The sequence below is a fragment of the Sesamum indicum genome, linkage group LG4 (genome assembly GCF_026168435.1).
Source record: "Sesamum indicum cultivar Baizhima isolate 11 linkage group LG4, ASM2616843v1, whole genome shotgun sequence".
Classification (NCBI taxonomy): domain Eukaryota; kingdom Viridiplantae; phylum Streptophyta; class Magnoliopsida; order Lamiales; family Pedaliaceae; genus Sesamum; species Sesamum indicum.
This window is the reverse complement of record NC_142660.1, coordinates 15,258,335-15,272,973: the sequence shown is the minus strand read 5'-3', so window position 1 is coordinate 15,272,973 and position 14,639 is coordinate 15,258,335. Positions and strand designations below refer to the sequence as shown.

Below are 14,639 nucleotides of genomic sequence, written 5' to 3'. Positions count from 1 at the left end.
CCCAAATTTCGTTATAATTTCATATTAATCACCGACTAATTAATTCTTGTTCTTTTCTAATTAGCAAGGAATAAGCAATATATGATCAAACGTCAAAAATTATAACAAATACTAATTAATCATGACTGCACAATAACTATTATTTATTACTTTTATAAATAAGATCAAAATATAACCATAATTAAATATAATAATAAATATTAATTAACTGCAGTCAAAATTTAAATTTAAACATTATTTTTTGTTTTACAATAATATCATGACCTCCTATATAAACATTCCAATAAGAGAGAAGGTACAAATTAAAACTTGCAAGTAAAATATGTATATATACATACACATCAAATTAGGTTTAATTATATAAATATCTCTTATCTTTTTACAAAATTATAAGTATATATACTTCATATAGTAATTAAATTACATTGACATTCGACACCCTTTTAAAGTGTGTACTTATAATTTTTTAAAATATAGGAATTGTTTGTACAATTAGATATAATCTTAAGAATGTTAATGTAATTTATTTTAAAATAAAAAAAAGATAAAATTACACTTTTGGTCCTGAACTATATATAGGTTGTTAGTAATTTGGTCCTATAACTTAGTCAATTTATATATTTAGTCATTTTTTTATGAATTTAGTCATGAACATCTCATTTTTTTAGTTATTTTTTTTTGGCAAATTTAGTCATATATTGAGAATTTCGATTCCCTTCATATCAGAGTAGATCTCATTTTTTGTCCTACAACTATAGGTCATTAGGATTAAAATTGTCAACACATGACTGAATTTGCCCACAAAAAAATAAAATATGAGACGTTTAAAAATAAATTCATAAAAAAATACTAAATGGATAAATAAAATAAATTACAGGATTAGAAGTTGTGACGATTTATAATTACGGGAGTGAAAATATAATTTTGTCATTAAAAAAAAAAAAGGAAGTGAGGGGGGGGGGGGGGGGTAGATGAGGTACAAGTATGAAAACAAGGGGAAGATGATAAGTCAACCCCACCATGTGGAACTGAGGGGAACAACAACCAAAAAAATAAAATAAAGTACATACATATGTGTAATAAAAACAATAGTGTTCTCATCATAGCATGTAAATTAATGAATAAATGTTGTAAGGGCGGTGCCTTCTCAAACATATATATATATATATATATATATTATAGCAGACATTAATTCTGCATGCAATTAAATTACTAGTGAGCAAGTGAGGGATGAGATTGAAATAGTTATGCTCAATACTTAGTATTTATTGGTAATAAAATTAATTATATCATCATGACAATAAGGTTTGTGAGTCTTCATGGAGTTTTGAATTTACTCTACTACATTAATTCTTTTTCAAATTTGATTTTTTGGAAAAATTATTTTTTTCATTCTTTAATTTTATCACTGATAATTTTAGTCTTATAAGTATGCCTTTTGTTTATTTAGTTCTGTAAGTTACAAAAATATGATAAATAGTCTTTCGATCGTCGGAATTTTAATTTTTGGCCGGATAGATGACACGATAGCCGAGTTGGACAATTTTTGGGAGGTTTTAATCCATGTGGCTTTGGATATGAATTGGAAGACATGTTGGACAAGTTTTAAAGGGAATAAAAATTGACAAACTTTAAAAGAAAGTTAAAAAAATTTAAAGTTAAAGAAAATGTATTTATTAATTTACAAATAATATAAAAATATAGTTAATATTATTTATAGTAAATAATATAATTATTAAAATATATTTAATTTTTATATTGTAATTTTCATTTAAATTATAAAAGTTTAAAATTTTATATAATTTTTTTTTGGAATTTGGTATTTATATATGACCAGTATTAATGGCCATGTATCATTACATATGGCTGTATACGTGTATAAATTGCCGGGAATTTAACAATTATCTGCCACGTGGGTAATTTCCAGCTGATTATCAAAGTGTCACTGGAAAATTATATAGAAAAACTTAATTCGAACTATTTCTCATCAATTGTGAAATTTAGAGGACTTAATAAAAAAAGGACATATTCATCGGACTAAAATTCAGAGCAGGTAAAATTAACCGATTAAAAGAATAATTTTCCCTTTGATTTTCATATAGTTAGAAAGATTCTTGATTGAATCGAGCATTTTGGCTCAAAATCTGTTTTTTTAAGCATTTATCTATACCGTATTATGCCATTATATGATCTACAATAAAAGTAATTTAAATAGAAAAAATTTATTTGATCTGCAGTTATTGAGGGTAAATATAAATTTCTGTTTCATTGTTTTTGTTAATATCAACAAATTTTGTAAATTTTGATTAACAGATAGATCTATTTGATAGATAAAAATAAATGTTAAAATTACTGAATGTAATTCCCAAACAACAAGAAATTTACGTGTAATTACACCAAATTTCAAAAAATATGTAATTTATCCCTTTGGGATAATTACACATATCTCCCTTAAGATTTGTCCAATATGTGGCTGACTTCTCTTAAAATTTATCCAATTACAAAAGACTCCCCTTACATATTAATACTTATAACTATTTAACACATGGGTTATTATATACTATGGTGTAAATCGATGACATCGGTACATCAAGAAATACGAAAAAAAAAAAAATCAATGTTATCCCTAGTTTTATTTTGCAATTTCGTATTTTTCAATTTGGACATTTCTTTTTTTTATTTAAAAAAAAAACTATTTAACTTAGGGATAAAAGTGTATTTTACTTGAGTCGACTGCCTTTGACCACAAAATTAATATCAGAGGGGAAGTCTTTGTGATTGTACAAATTACAAGAGAGGTCATTGTAATTTAGATAGACTTTAGGAGAGATTTATATAATCAATTAGTCTGTCAGGGTTCAGTCACTCGTATAACTTACGAGAATCAAACAACGATCTCATACTTATAATTTTTAAAAAAAAATCTCAACTTTTATGGCCTGCCGCAAAGTCATATAAGTATTACTCAATTTGATTTTATATAATTTTCACAATTTTATTTTAAAAAAGTATATTATTGAAAAAAATTAAAATTTATAAATCACTCAAATTTTGGGTCCGTCGGAGTCTGCATCACTTATCGTAGTTGATTTTGAGGAAATTGAAGAGGAGACAAAGGGGAGAATTTTGATTGCAAGGGTTGTAGCAGTGAGTGTGAATAGGGTTTGGTTCACGTGGGAAGGCAGTGCAGTGTAAGTTCAGTCAGATTTTTCTACATTCATTTCCTTGTCCAATTACACATCCAATCATCTGCACATTGTAAGAGAAAGACGACATCAACTGGATAAGTTAAACTAATTAATGCAACTTTGTTACGACCCACCTCAATACATTCATTAAATAAAAACAAAAACAAAAATTCACATGCATCCCAATTTTTGTTTTGATTTATTGCTTGAGATGACAAACTCACTCGTGTCTTAAGAAGTTTCTTCCATGTAATTTTATTGATTTTCAGTACTGATTGATTATTGTATTTTTATAATGGCCGTTTCATTTAAAAATTTAATATTTATATTTGACATCTCTAACACTTAATTTTGGAATATTTCAAAATTGAGAGCAAATGAAAGCGTTTGACATCAGACGGGGCGTCTGAGTCTAAATAAAGAGCTAAAGAGTTCAAGTGGCGCGATTAATTTATTCTATGTGTGATTGATTTGATGTCGTTGAAATTTGATTTAAATAAAAAAAATAAAGTTATAAAGATGATTTGTTGATAATGGAGTTTTGAGTATGGTAAGTTTGAACATGAAATACAATTATTAATTTGGAAAAGAATGAGGGATGGGATGCAACTTTATGAAGAATTTATGGGAAATGTCAGTTATAAAGGCCAAAAAGTGGGTCAAAATGAGTGGAAAGTAAGAAGGTTCAAACTTCAAATCATGGGAAAAAATGATGTAATAAGACAAAATTTTAATACATCAACATCGGTTTCTGCGTCTTCTGTTTTCAAGGGCAGTACAGAAGAGAGGAAATGGAAGGAAGTCTATTTCTTTTTTGAGGGCTCGAGGCCTATCACATTGTCCTCCCAAAATTACACCTCATTCCCCCAATTTCTCCTTTTTCTTTTTTGAGCAGCAATGATTATACTTTTCTCTTCTCAACTTTGGTATAATTACATATAAATTTTTTGATTTAAAAAATTATATTTAGTATTTTTGAGGTTTATATTCATTTAAGAAATAGGTCCATCCGCTGGTTAAAAGTCATTAAACTCGTTAATATAAACAAAAAACTAAATGATAATGATATTTACTTTCGATTGGCTTGTTACTAATTTATACCAGGTCAAACAAATTTTTTCCGACTAAACTAATATTATAACGGTGAAGATATACCTCCTCCCACGCATTAATGTGAAGATGTATAAAAGTGACTTGATCATAAACTGATTTATTTGACTTAATATAAATCAGTGATAAGTCAATCCGGAATAAATATGAATCGTTATTCGATTTTTTGTTAATATCAGCAAATTCAACAAATTTTGACAAACGAAAGGGACTTATTTGTTAGACATAATCAAACCTCAAGAGTATTAGATGGAAGTTTTCAAACCAAAAGTGGTCCATGTGTAATTACACTAAACCTCAAAAAAGAGAAGTGTAATTATCCCTTTTAAATATATCAATTTGATAGGTAAAATCACATATTTTGGAAACAAAAATTAATATATGATTAAAAGTGATGCAAGTGAGAATTATAAGTGAATATAGAAAATAAATATAAATAGTGGCATTTAAAAGATGCTGACCGTTTGAAATAAATATAACTCATTATATATATATATGTTTTTTTTTAGAAGAAAAGATAATATAACTCATTATATTTGTATAAATATTTAAGGGTATAATTAATATTTTAAAATTTGATATCAATGTGTCACAAACCGTGCATTTATAGGCAAGAAGTGACTTTCTTTCTAGAATAGATTTCTTTTAAAAAATAAATGCAACAACATCCTTTGCCAAATATAATAATAGAGTAAAAATCCTTTTAAAAAAAGAAAAATATAAATAAAGAGTAATAGAGCTTCCTAAACTTTTAAAAGGAGGTCAATGGAACTTCCAAACATGGGTGGGGGTAAAGTTTTTCCGTAAAACATCCAAATATAGCGTCAGAATGTGTTTGTCGGGAAGATTTTGTATCAATTAGTATCTTCACACGAGGTAAAATATACATTTTTTATTTTTTTTTAAAAAAAAGACCAGATAATTTATATAATAATTTTTTTTTTGGTGTGCTTAAAATTTATGAATACATATGCACTCATGACATATGTCACTAGTGAACTCACAGTTCCACGCCACTGACATGAAGTTGGAAGCAGCAGTCATATTGGCTTTTCTTTTAACCTTACAAAATAGTTCTACATTCTTGTCTTATTGTGATAAACAATTTTCATGAATAATAAGCTTAAATTAATGGGATTTATGAACCCTCAACTTGCAGTAGGAGGAATGGAGAATCTTCTAGCTTCTGGCAATCCCCATCAAGGCCACATACTTGGATCATGAATTTCAGACTAGAAACGCCCGAAGGAACTTCTAGATCAGCAACATAGAACGTTTTTGCAACTGCCACGCCAAGATACTTGTTACCTTCTGAAAGCATAAGAATCTGATTTCCAGAGGACGTACTGGTTAGCTTGTCAACACATATATTGTACTTGGGGAAAGGATCAGTATTACCAACTTTCAGTTGCCACACGATTTGGACACTAAGGAGCTTCGAACCTTGAGAACCAGCAGTCCAACTGACGAATTGGCCATCAACGAGCCATGAATCAGATGGTGGGAATTTTGAATTATCTCCAGCAGTAGTGATCTTGATATCTCCAAGAATCGCATAGTATTCTGATGGACCATCAGAAAGGGTGTTACTGACTGCTTCAGCGGATTTTTCCAGTTTTGATCTGTAGCAGACAGCCCGGATTTCTTTTAATTTGTGTCCAGCCATGTCGAGCCTGCTTTCTTGTAAAATCCATTTGGACTCTCCCTCTGCCTTGGTTACCCGACGTGGCATTATCACCGTAGTATAATGGCTTGAGAACTGGTTCATGGTCAGCAAGGTATTTCCAGAGACAGCAAGCAATACAGACTTTCTTTCATCTGTGGCAGAGAGGAGCACAAGAGCAAGGCCTAACAGAGAGTTCCGACTTGATTTAACCTGCATAGCTTGTTCTTGTAAAAAATCGAGTAGAATAAGATGGCAAGCGCATGAAACAACATTGCTATCTAATGATCAGGTTCATATAGTACAATGGCCGCTCGATCATCTGACAATCTTCTACATAAGTGAGACCAATCTAAAAGTCTAACGAATTCGTTGTTTATTGTTCTTCCTTTCATCTTTAAACCATCTACAATTCAACTGACAAATCAGCACTAGCAATTGCTTGATGGAAATAAGCAATAACTTTATGGAATATGGATGCATTTTACAGCAAGCACACTGGGAAACTATCATGAAATGAGATTGTATGCACATATTTAATTCCTGAGTTGGCTTACAGAATATGTAAAATCAACTGGCGAGTTTCCTAAAAGAAGCTCTCCTTGGAAGAGCCTTGCCGTAAATTGAGCTCCATCATCAAGAGTTCCTATAAATGAGATGTTTCCTCCTCCATTGTAAGATGCCTCCTTCAAACTGAAATTAGCATTTGGATGTCATGTCTCCAAAGTAACCTGACTGATTCCTAAAAATGGAATTTCATGCTGCTAATATTTACATGCAAAAACTGGTCGAAATCTACTCTGCTATGACATCGTACAAGATTTTAGTAGGCTATATTACAAGAACGGCTCGCGCAGCGCATGGTTATATCTTCCTTGGCTCATAGTTATTAATGGCGCTAAAGGCGCAAGCTCAATGCCATTTCCCAACAATGGCGCTGGGGCTTTCGCCTGGCGCGTGCCTTTTTCTGGGCCGCATGGCGTAAAAGGAGCGCGAGCCCAGTGCCATTTTTCAACAATGGCGTGGGCTTTTGCCTGGCGCAGCCATGGCGCGCGCCAGAGAACCTTTTCCTTGGCCCCAGGAGTGCCATGGCGCAAAAGGAGCGAGCCCAGCGCCATTGGCGCAGCCATTGCGCGCGCCAGGGCGCTAGGAGTGCCATGGCGCATGGGCCAAAAGGCCCGCTGGGCTTTCGCCTGGCGCTTTTTCCTGGGGCCCAGCCTTTTTATTTACTACAGGGGGGGAAGAAGATTGAAGAAAGAAGAAACCTAATCGTGTAATTTATTGTTATTATTTAATGTCATAACTCAATTTTCTTGCTATAACATAAAATAATTTGCTACAGAAATAAATTTGAGATGTTTCCTACTAAAATTCTTATTATAGTTTATTTTTTTCCTTGATTTTCTTTTGCTAAAAAGTTAAAAACGCAATCTTGAATCAACTGATAGTGGTAAAAAGACCGAAGGTATAAATATATTCTGTAAATCTGCGGCATGGTTCAAAAAGGCGCACGGCCCGCTATGGCTCCAGCGTCCCACCTTTGCCCAATGAGACCGTGCGCCTTAGACAACTATGCCAGGGGCCTAGCAAAATTTTGAGTTTTTACGCAGAAACTTGTATGAGATATAATAGAACTAATTTTCCTGATCATTATTTGTGTACATGAGTTATGGCCAAATAATGGTACCAAACAAAGATCGAAAATCAGGACCAACATTTTTAAGGAACAGAAGATGAAAGCAACTTACTTGATAGAAACTTGGATTGGCTCAGTGGTAGAGTCTCCAGAATATTCAATGAAAGGCTGTAACAAAGTCCATGAGTTGGGAGAACGGAAAAAATATGTCAAAATAAATTATCAGCCGATAAAACTCTCAATTACAGGAGCACAAACACCACCTAGTTGTATATAGATGCATAATCTGGTTTTCCATCACTTGAATACTCGTATCAGAAACAGGATGTAACATTATCCATTGCACACAAAAGCATTTTCTGTTTCAATGCTTAGAAAAATTGTAAATCAATTGCTCGTCGTCTATAACACACAAAAACATTTTCTGTTTCAACAATTAGCAAAATGCATAAATCAATTGCTCATGGCTCTGATACTTTCTTCTTTTTAGAAAATGAAATCTAGTAGCATGAATAAACTCCTCTTCTCATTATGATATAATAATCTTACACCCTTGTTTAAGGTGAGGAATGAGATCCATAATTTGCCCAAAACGATGGGGTTAGTCACCATAGAAAAAATTCTTTGCAAGCAGTCATTTGCATTTTAGAAGTTTAACAAGTCATATATTTCAGGTTAAGTAGCTTGATTCTCTAAGAGTGGAAAAGGACCTTTAGTCTGAGATGTTGGGCAAAGAAATAAAAAAAACATCCGTGGGAGCCATACCTGAAAGCTTTGGGATGAAATATTGTTCCAAGGAGCGTCGGAAACTTGGTCTCCTTCACTATATATGTGGTAACCATGACCCTGGGAAATAATTACATTTGGGAGTCAAAAAGAAAATCATTAGCAAATTCCTAGAGCTCATCAAATTCTGAGAATCCCCAATGCATGGCATGCTCTGGAAGAACTTTCCCACCAATCGACCTTCGTCACCTTCCCACTTTCCCCAGAAGAAAAGTCTCACCAAATGAAGTATTTTTGCATTTGCTAAGTCCCTTTCAAGGTTCAAGTATTAAAATGAAACTATTCTTCTTCTCCTTTTCATCTCAGATACAAGCTTTGTACAATCCAACTTATATCTTCCTTTCATAATAGAAGAAAATAAGATCTAGTCATTCTGTTTTAGGCAAATGGATTCTAAAGTGTGAATGTTCAATGAATCAGCTTTCATTAAATTCAGTCAAAGAATAAATAGACATATAGATAATTCAGTAAGACAATCAACGGAAAGGGAAATCAACACATGTACCTGTTAGATACCTGATCAAAATTTGAGTAGAATGGAAGTATTTTGGGATAATTCTGTACAGTTCCCCATGATTTTTCAACAAGCCCCCACCATCTGTTTATGTAATAGATGAACATGAGCGTAGAATAAGAACCTAGCTATCTACAGGTTAAGCTAAAATTGAATGAGTTAAAAACCTCTAGAATGCACAATAACAGAAGTGCATTACAGTCACTTAAGGTAGCATGAAACAGACTGATGAGATGTGTTTTGATTACACTAACAGGAAATTATATTTAGAGGAAAAGTCACTCGATAGGAAGAACAATTCCTTTTGTACTATCCATCAATAGTCAGATTGATGGATCAAAAGAATTGCTGAATATAAAAGGGACCTGACATCACCCCGTGTATCGTATGCAATAAAACATCCAAGTATCTATATCAATTTTAACCTGGGAATACTTATTCAAAAGGAAAAAGAAAAGAAAATATACTCCAGGTGAAATTGCCACATCTCACCATGTCAGAAAATCATGAGATTTTTTGTTACAAATTCTTCCACAAAATGGTATCTAAGTAACTAGAAAATTCATACATAATCATAAGGAAAATGAAATTTAAAACCAAAAGATCAGATATATCAGTACATGAAATTACAAGTGCATTACCGACTCTGAGCAGTTTGAAAGTCAGGTGGTTGCTTAGTCTCATAGACCCATCCAGGTGCAAATATGGCAGCTGAAACGTCATTTTTCTTTATCACGTCAAGGGCAATGTTGGTCTGCACAAAGAAAACAATATATTTTTAAGTACTTGCAGATTTCCTACAATGAACTCAGATGACTTCAAGAAAATGTTCCAAGAGATGTTATGTCTAAAGGTTGGCATGGGAAATATAGTCCATAATCTTTCTGAAGTTTGATTTATATAGAAAACTGATATACAGAACTACTTCCAATATCAGAAGACCAGTAATCAATTTGGACTTTGGAGATATCTGAAATATGCTTGTGAACCTTAGATCAAGTTGCTACACGTGTCTTCCAACTTCTGTTATATTGATTCATAGGCAAAGATTATCAGCACATGCAAAAAAGGGCAAGATATGCTGGGGAAATAAAATTTTAATAAAATCCACTACCAGTAAAATTTTTAATAAAATCCGGAAAATATATGATTATTCATCTCATTGGCAAAGCTAATGAGTAGAAACCTACTGTCCATTGTCCGCCACCATAAGTGCCCCTTCCAAAGACATCAATGCCCATGTAAACGTCAAATTTTCTGTCACCAGCAACATCAGCTGATAGTTTTGGAAAATCTTCCTGTACATACAGATGGAAAATCTCAAAGACAAAACAGGAGTGTACCAATATATTTTGCAAACATATAAAAAATGAAGTACCTCCCATGAATAATTCACAAATATACCGTCACATAAGTCAAAGAAAGGCTTGTTTTTGTCGTTTAATTGATTCTGCCAGCTAAGTTCACCATCAACAGTAACACTGTCATACCTGCATCACCACATTTATAAATTATTTGTTTGGTTACACAGAACCAAAATCGAAAACTCAAAGCCTATGTAAGTTACTCAATACTCCACTAAGTATTATAAATACCATATAACCAAAGATCCTGGTAGTGAAGAGTGCATGGTCTCGCTTAAGTAGCTTACAAACGCTTTCAGATTAGGGATTTGTCCAGGATCTAAATTGACTTCCATATTGATCTGCCAGTAAAAAGGGAGTGTAAATTAATACTTTTTTCCATCATGTTTGTAGGAGACATAAATACTAAACAAATCTGAGCAAGTCCTTCACTAATCAAAGCACTAACTCTTATTTATTATCCCCAAGCATTTAGTGCGAGTATTTTTGAAATGAGCTATGTTTTGTGAACTTATTGAACATATGAGATTTCTACCTAAAGCTGTATTCTCTTAAAAGATACCCATGGATATGGAAATGTTCATACCAGGAATAGTTCAGTGAGTTCCTGCAAGCATATGTAGAACAGAGACTATAAAAATAATGAAATGTGTTTTTCTAAAGGCGGACTCATCCAAGTTCAATAGGGTTAACTACAGACGTAAAACTCCTTAAATTGCTGAAAGGGACTCATTTAAAAGTATAAATTTAAAGATTCAGATGCCAAAAGGAATCATTGTTGGTGTGTCAAGCACGAAATCAAAGAAGCAATGTTCAATTATCAAACAAAGAATGAAAGCTATTACATGGAGACTGGTTACAGGGATAACATAATCTTACCAGCCAGCCATCAAAGCCTAGAGCAACAGCAAGCTCTGTTAATCTTTCGGCATACATTTGAGCAGAATCCTTTGTCGATAGCAGCTTATCAGCATGTTTTCTTCCTTCATCCCATTCCATAATGAAGGTTCCTAATACCTTAAATTTGTTCAAAAATATATCAGCAATCATGTGGATGAACAAGCACCAATGCTGCAGCCAGTTCTTTCAATACAAACAGAACTCTGATGAAAGAATCACATGAACCCAAAAAGAATATCACATAACCAAATATCATGAATGATGATTATCATTCCAATTATAGTAAAAAGAAATCAGCGACAAAAAGAAAAAAGAAAACAATAACAGCGTGAATGCACCACATCAAGAAGTAAGTCATTGCCAAAAAAAAAAAAAACACGTCTTTTTCCCAATTTTCAATAAAGTTAGACATTACTAACTCCAGCATCTAATCATGAGCACGGACGAAAAGGAAGGCCAAAAAGCATATATAGTTGCAAAAGCAAACAGTTCCCCCGTACACATTATACCTTAACGCCATGTCTATGAGCAGTATTAGTCCAGCACGGCGGCGGCAACGTCACCAAATCATGCGAAAAGTAAACAAAAACATCAATCAAATACCAATGCCATATCGAATACGCGTCAGCATTCTTTCCACCCTGCACATATCTATCATCCGTATACCCTCCCGCCATGTCATGGCAAACCAGAATCCGCCGTCGCGGTGGCACCCCATCTCCTCCGGCTGGCTGTAGCTTCACTTGGGCTTGGTTGAAAGTGTAGTGAAACGACTTGAAGTAGGCCCGGGACTCCAATTCCTCGAGCGTTTTAAGCGGGTACGAGACCGGAACCGCAGGAACTAAGGGATCGAAGGGCGGGGCTTCTTGGTTGCTTCCGGCGGTGGTTTCTTCCATGATTGTGGATAGGAAGGAGCGGAGGTTCTTCAAGGCGGAGAAGACTTTGGGGTAATGGGTTTTTATATAGGGTCGGAGGGGCATCAGAGGATTGTAAGGGTGGAGGAGAATCCATGGGAGACGTTTACTACTCCCCTTTTTTCCTTGTCTTTTTTAACTCTTTTTCCTGCTACTTTTTTCTTTTTAGATCAATATGGAAGAAGTGCTTCAATTACGTTAGCGGTAGAAATAAAGAGGAATTTTCCCAAAAAAAAAAAAAACAGGCATTGTAAGAATTAAAGCATTATTATTATTAAATAAAAAATACAATTAATTGTAAGAGGATGATGACAAGTTTGAAGAAATACAATAATTCCACTATAGTGGAAAAATAAATTGAGAGAATTATTATTATTATTATTATTAAATAAAAAATAAAAGGGATGAAGCAATTAATTGCAGTGCCTCGATATTGATGGATCCATCCACTAATATATATATACAATATTATACAAATAAAAATAAAAAGGTTTTATGCAGACCTTAACTGGTGAAAGAAGAGAGGAAATAGAGGGATTTTCACATGCCCTCATTCTCAAAATCCGGATCCTGTTCATTAAATGGTCAACTGGGTTTCCAAACTAATCAAATTTTCCATATAAATAATTTATATTTTTTTTATCTATCTATATATTTATTTAACCTATAATAAGTCAAATCGAAGGTAAATATCGATTTTTATTTATATTTTTTTATTAATATCAACAAATTTGATAAATTTTAACTAAGATAAAAGTAATATAATTTTTTATATAATTTTATGTGTAATTACACTAAACTTTATAGAAGGGCGGCGTGAATGTTAATTTTAGAGAAATCAAAAGCTTGCTTGGAAACACATTTTAGATGGGCTTCTAAATATGGAATTTTGTTTTTTTTTTTTTAAATTCTGGTGGTTAATATTAAATGAATTTTTAAAATTAGATATTTGTATTAACTTCTGTTGTTGTGGTGAAAATTCGGGGAATGTTTGAAAATAATAAAAAAAAAATTAGAGTTATGGAAAACAATTAAATATTTACAAATTATTCTACAAGCTGTATAAATTATTTAGAATTGCTTATAATTTTTAATTTATGCGAACAGCCCCTATGTTACGTATTTATAATTTTATTTTCAAGAACGAAAAATTAGTGATTTTTCCAAACTATACTTACGAAAGTTAAAACTAATAGCTTTTTATCAAACATGTTTTATTAATGTCATTTTTCTTATAAAAAAAAGCACTTATTAAAATGTACATTAATGTTTGGAAAAAATAAAAATAAAAAATTAATGTTTCCTTTTGAGTTATGGGATCATGTCCAATAATTAGGAGTTAATTTTCATGCAAATATCCTCTTTATTACTTTGGTATCCATTTTAATTACATATTCACATCACGTGCAATTAAGAGAAATTAAAGTAAAACATGCCGGATTATTGTAATAATGAATAGTGTAAATCAAAACCAACTCCCAAAAATTTGACATAATTATGGATATTTTTTTATTGTTTGAAAAATTATCAATACTGTTAATGAAATTATATAAATCTTTGGACCAAAATCTAGAATTGTCCTCTTTGCCCTTGCTTTATTCATTTTTTGTATTAGAAAGAACTGAAAAATTATATAAAGGAAATTCCTATTTTAGTCCATTAAAAAATTTCAAAAATAGGTAAAACATATTTCACAATGTCATTTTGATCAGTTCACTATAAGAAATAGATGAAAGACTAATAGATTGGGCTAATTATTGAATGCCCGTTAAAATAAGAAGGAAATTGATAATTTTTCGGATCTATTTATAATTATACTAAATTTTAAAAATAGTTCATTGTAGTTTAGCCTAATAAATAAAACAAAAGAAGATATCACCGACGCATGACTTGTGATCTTTCAGGTCGAACCATCCATTAAATGTTGATCTTGAACTTTCCACATAAATGGGTTCACGCTCATGGCATGTGTATAAAACTATTTCTTTTTAAGATTACATCAATTTAATCAATACGTCAATATATTATGAATAATAAACAACACATTCAACAACTCTTGATTCGTCCAATCATCAATAAAACTGTAAATAAATTACAATAAGTCACACATAAAGTGAGAGAAACACTAACATAAAACAACACATATATTCACACATTCAATAGGACTCTCTGACTTAATCATTATCCTTTATTTACACCAATTTGCTGATTGTTTACCACAATTACCCATTTACATTCAAGAATTTTTTGAAAAATTATGAAACAATTTTTTTTGTTGCAAAAATTGCAATTCCAATGGTAGCAGCTCTAGCTCAAAAATTTGTTTTTTATGGGCATCAATCACAACATTACTTGTGTGATTGTTGTGGTGTGGGATGTGATTGTTGTGGTGTGGGATGTAAATGTTGTTGGGATTTTAGATTTATAATTATTATAGAGCGGAAAATTATAATCTTTCCAAAATTCAATTAATAAACATACAACGTACCATGAGAAAAGTTGAATAGAAATATTATTCTTGAAGCATGATTCAACGTGTAATATTCCAGAGATAAGAGCCACAA

General features: G+C 32.0%; 1 protein-coding gene across 1 annotated transcript; it reads right to left on the bottom strand.

Annotated features, from left to right (window-relative positions):
- Nucleotides 1-5,320: 5,320 nt before the first annotated feature.
- On the bottom strand, nt 5,321-12,251 carry LOC105160851 (cytosolic endo-beta-N-acetylglucosaminidase 1). Its single transcript, XM_011078349.3, has 11 exons — nt 11,671-12,251; nt 11,141-11,278; nt 10,493-10,602; nt 10,276-10,387; nt 10,088-10,195; nt 9,539-9,651; nt 8,900-8,981; nt 8,363-8,443; nt 7,710-7,765; nt 6,519-6,654; nt 5,321-6,174 (listed from the first exon to the last, which is right to left on the bottom strand). Exons 1-11 carry the CDS (start codon nt 12,139-12,141, stop codon nt 5,437-5,439), a joined length of 2,145 nt encoding a protein of 714 aa, XP_011076651.1. The 5' UTR covers nt 12,142-12,251; the 3' UTR covers nt 5,321-5,436.
- Nucleotides 12,252-14,639: the final 2,388 nt, after the last annotated feature.